Source organism: Vicia villosa, linkage group LG1 (assembly GCF_029867415.1).
Source record: "Vicia villosa cultivar HV-30 ecotype Madison, WI linkage group LG1, Vvil1.0, whole genome shotgun sequence".
NCBI lineage: Eukaryota > Viridiplantae > Streptophyta > Magnoliopsida > Fabales > Fabaceae > Vicia > Vicia villosa.
Genome location: NC_081180.1, coordinates 156,088,109 through 156,093,350, shown reverse-complemented (window position 1 = coordinate 156,093,350; position 5,242 = coordinate 156,088,109). Strand labels below are relative to the sequence as shown.

At 32.8% G+C, this 5,242-nt stretch overlaps 1 protein-coding gene across 1 annotated transcript; it reads left to right on the top strand.

Moving 5' to 3' along the window:
- Positions 1–2,714: 2,714 nt before the first annotated feature.
- Positions 2,715–4,682, top strand: LOC131658026 (mechanosensitive ion channel protein 6-like). Its single transcript, XM_058927364.1, has one exon. It carries the CDS (start codon positions 2,715–2,717, stop codon positions 4,680–4,682), a length of 1,968 nt encoding a protein of 655 aa, XP_058783347.1.
- Positions 4,683–5,242: the final 560 nt, after the last annotated feature.

The window sequence follows — 5,242 nt, the reverse complement described above, 5'->3', positions numbered from 1 at the left end:
TGTTATGAATAAACCCAAATCCTCCAAAACCCTCCAACCCAAAATCCTTTTATCCTTTTCACCCAATTCTTCCTATTTTTCAAAGCCCTCCCCTCCCTTCCCCTCCAAACTCCCAAACATAGCCTTACCGATCTCATTGGTTTATCGTGCAGCTGGACGGTCTCGAAATATCAATATGGGACCAGTCTCAAGATCTTTGGCTAAGTTCCGATTAAGAGTCTCAATTCATCTTCTACGGGGAGTTCCTCCTTGTTGGAATCGAGATCTTAGAAGAAAAGATCCAACTGGTAGGAGTATTAATTATTCAAATTAAGCCACTTGAAATTCTCTTTAACTAATAATTTCTATAAGAAATTAAATATCTAAATCGCATGTTTTTTTTGTATTCTTATATTTTTAAATAAAATAAAAATAAAATAATTTAATGAAACTAACTAAGAAGAAAATTAACAAAATTATTCTAATTAAATCAAATTAATTAAATTAAATAAAACGATTAACTAACGAAAAAATAAATAAATTAAAAAGTACACTAAACAAGATGGTTTACAAAAGTAAGTGTGAGTTATGTAGAATAATCTAAATGGGCCTAAATCTAAATCACTCTACAATCGGAATGTTTTGTTTTTTTTTAAGTCATTGAAAATCGGAGTGGTGTCGTGGATTTCCGACGGTTTCGTGTGTTCGTGGAGGGAGTTCAGAGATGTCGGAGGATCTGAATCATGGTGCAGTTTGCCCGCCACCGGTACTGCTCCTTGCGGTCGGTGGTGGGGTCCGGAGCTCGACTCTATTTGTGGTTGTGGTTGTTCTTCCCTTTGATCTTCTTGTAACAAGAATAGCAAAAGCAAAAGGACGAAAAAGGGTTGTTGTTTTTAAAAATTAATAACTTTGGATTAGTATCAATGGAGATCAATTTATGATAGATTATTATTGATTGTTTTGAAGGATTATAATTTGTATAGTGATGTTGTTTATTTTGTTCAAGAAAGTTTCATGGTGTTATGGGTAATTTATGTTGTGGAAAGTATTCTTTACAAAAGTTAGTGATAAAAGAATAAAAGTGGTGGTTTTGAAATAAGTTGTGTTTGAATCATTAGTATGAAAAGCTGTGAGTGACAATTAATAAAAGAAAATTGTTATACATGTAAAGCTTGTGTAATTGGCAATAGTGTAGATTTTTTTTGGTTTAAATCATTAAAAAAAGTGTTAGATTACTGTCAAAAAAGTATACTATTTTACAAGGTAAAAAACATATTACAATAAAAAATGTGCACGAGATATATACATGGTGATGTCACTGTGTAGTGAAAATATGGTCATGTTACTGTGTAGTGAAAATATAGCCATGATAGTGATAAAGATTGAAGAACAAAGGTGGTATTACGAATAGCCTCCGATAAAACCCTCTGTGTGGAAAAAATGGTTCCCGTTTTATAATAGAAAAATTAGGTTATTTAAAAAGGAAATAAATTAATTTGGTAAATCAAAATAATCAAAAATCAAAAATTCAATTGATTTTGATTTATGACTATTTCAATCAATCAAATTAAATTATTTCTAAAAAACAAAATGTTTTCAAATTTTATTTTTATGATTTTTTTGTCTATTTTTTAAATAAAAAATGGATAAAAATGAAAAAATTAATTAAATAGTAAATAAATAAATACGAAAATAACATTTGCATTCTTCTTGTTTAAGAAACTAATAGAATAAATGAAGATGTTTTAATGGTGGCTTAATTGTTGCAAGGAATAAAAGCAGAAAGAAGGAAAGTTGGACTCTTGTTTAATGTATTAAGTGAAAAAAAAGTATGAGAAGATAAAGTTTAAAGTAATTAAGTTTTTGACAGAAAGTAATTAAGTTAAAAAATATAAAATTTGAAACAGAAAAAAAATAACGATGAAGGTCATGTGAAAGGATAAGATAATTGTGGGTCTCAAGACTAAATTATGGCATGTCTATAATCTAACTCTATTAAAATGTGTCAGCTACACATAATATAGCAATCTACAAATTGAAATAGAATAATCTACTCCCTCCGTTCCTTTATAATTGTTACTTTTGTGAAAAAAATTTGTTTCTTTTTAAGTGTCACATTTCAAAGTTTAAGAAAGTATTTTGGTTGTTTTGTCAAAATTACCCCTAATCATTATGATAGAGAGAGAAAAAGTTTAATAAAATAGTAAAAATTTTAGGGTATTATTCGAAAAATAATAATCATTACTTAAAAAGTAACAATAATCATTGGTTGTCTTGGTATGTGAAAAAACTTAAACAGTGACAATTATAAAGGAGCGGAGGGAGTAATATATTCTCTTTTGCTTTTTCAAAAAGACAAAATAACTAACTTCTTTTGCTTTTTCAAAAAGACAAAATAATTAACTTCATTTGCTTTTTCAATGAGAGCTGCTACTCCCTCCTTCCTTTATAATTCATGTGTAACCAGCCAAACACACAACGAGCACCCTCAATACAGCAAAACACAAATACAAATCTTCAAATCTCTTCCCTTTAAGTTTGAAACAAATCCATCGCAACTTCAATCTCTTCCCTTCAATCTCTTCGGGTTAGTACTGTTATTTTTCCCGATCCCTCCTCTTCTACTGTTATTCTTCATGTTTTTCTGTCTAGATTTTTATTTTTAAAAAATTATTTATTATTGCGGGTGCCTAACTTTGTGCCGACAACTAATTGCGCCGTGTATTTATAGTGAAATGCAGGTCAAGGACGTGGTCATCAATATTGACGAAAACCGTGAAATGTCTGAAATCCAATGGGAGAATGTTCAAACAAGCTTTGTTGGAGAGTCCAGCTCTAATGCCCAATCATCTCTCAAAGATGAGAATCACTCAAGTGAAATATCTGAAATCAAAGGGGAGACTGTTCAAACAAGCTTTGTTGGAGAGTCCAGCTCTAATGCTCAATCATCTCTCATAAATGAGAATCACTCAAGTAAGTATAAGAAAAGAAAATCTAGTCTTTTGATTTTATTTGGAAGGCTAGGTTTGATTCTTATACCTGCTTTATTATTAACCTTGACTTTTCGGTATTTGTGGAATATGAATTTATGGGAGGTTAGACTTTGGAAATATGAAGTCATAATTCTTTTTCTAGTCTCTGGTAGTTTCTTGTCGCATTGTATTATTAGGATTATCATTGTGTTTTTTATTCAAAGAAAATTTCATTTGGAGATCAAACTTGTTTACTATGTATATACTTTGAAGAAAACAATTCAAAATTTTTTGTGGTTGCTACTTTTAGCATGGTCTTTGTGGTTCTATAAGCCTCTTCACAGGGCGGTGATCTGCGTTTTAATGCTATACATGGAGAAAGACATGTTCAGCAGTTTATTTTTGGCTCCTGCATTATGGATCTTCAAAACCCTAATTGCTGAAATTTTAACCACTCATTTTTACGCGATAGCATATTGCGGTAAGATTGAAGAGTCGATCGTTAATCACTCATTGATTAATATGCTTTCCGGACCATATATGGTCGAAATTCGAAGGGCTAAAGCACAAGAGGATGAAAGACTGGCTGCTCGTAACTTTTCTACCATCATAATTGAAAGGTCAAGGAGTGAGATTGAATATGGTGGTAGACTAACTCTCAATCTTTTGCATAAGCTGAATCCAAAATTTGTGTCGTCTTTGGAAATGAATAGCTTAATGAAAACATTTACCTACAGAGCATTTGATTTGGAAGACAACCATTCCGCATTAGCCTCAACTGAAAAGGAGGCTAAAGCAGCAACCGAACAAATATTCAGAAATCTTGATTTGTGTGGTTCCAGGTCTATAGAAATTGAGGACTTGATGTCTTTCATGATTGAAACTGAAGCTGCTCAAATTGTAAATCACTTTAAAAGAGGATCAAATTCTGGAAAAGTAAGTCAAACTTCCTTGAAGGACTGGATTCTGAGTGTGTTCAGGGAGAGAAGAACGCTTAGTTTAAGAATAAATGATACCAAATCACCGGTCCCAAAGTTATACAACTTCTTTAACTTCTTAGTTGTCCTTCTTATTTTTGTTATATCGATTTTTATTTTGGAAATGGTCACTATCAAGTCACTTGGCTTTGTTTTTGCGTCACAGTCCGTGTTCGCTTCATTGATATTCGGAATCTCATTGAAAACTGCTTTTGAAGGAATATTTTTTGTTCTTATAATGCATTACTATGATGTAGGAGACAAATGTGTGATTGACGACATTGTAATGACCATGGAGAAGATCAACATACTGACTACCGTGTTTATACGGTTCGATAAAAAACGGATAAGCATGCCCAGCAGTGTGCTTGACAAGAAAAAAATACGTAATTGCAATCGTTGTACTAACATGGAAAAGGCTTTGCAATTCTGTATTCACATAGCAACTCAAAATGATAAAGTTTTCCTCATGAAACAGAGAATAAAAGACTTCATGGAAGGAAAGCTAGAGTATTGGCATCCTTCACCTACTATAAAGTTGTATGATAATGAAATGTTGGACATGGTAAAAGTGGTTGTGTGGCCAACTTTCAGAAAGAACATACAAAACATGGAAGAAAGTTGCATCATGAGGTCTTTGTTGATTGAAGAGTTGATGATGATCTTTAGAGATCTTGAAATTGTTTACTGGATGCCCCTAAACTTCAAAGCTTTTCCTATTACTCACGATTGTCTCCCAGTTAGTTTTTGTTAGAACAAGAATTGTTCTGATCAATTATCTTAGTTTTGATGATAACAATGTATATGAATTTTTCTTAAGATAATGTGGTACTCTAATCCTATGCAATTTCCTTTTCAGGAAATATATAAAGAGTATGCACAAATCAGCGCTCAGAAGCTTTCACTCTGAAGGTTTAACATGCAACATCAGAACATGGTCTGACAAGACATCAGAAGATGGTCAAGCAGAATCAGAACATGGTCTATGGAAGCATCAGAAGGATTGGAGTTCAGAAGCAGAAGCACTGAGGTCATGGTATCACGCTCAGAAGCACTTCAAGGTCAGAAGATGGCAGGCTACGCTGACTGACAAAAGGAACGTTAGAAGCTATTAACGGCAACGTCAGTAGTCACAAGGCTCGAGGTAGTTGACAAAAGAGTGAAACATTAAATGCAATGCTGTACGGAATACGCAAAGCATTAAATGCTCCCAACGGTCATCTTCTCATGCGCCTATAAAATGAAGTTCTGATGAGAAGCAAAGTAGAACTCTTGCACAAATTTACAGAAACGCTGTCAAATTCAAAAGCTCTC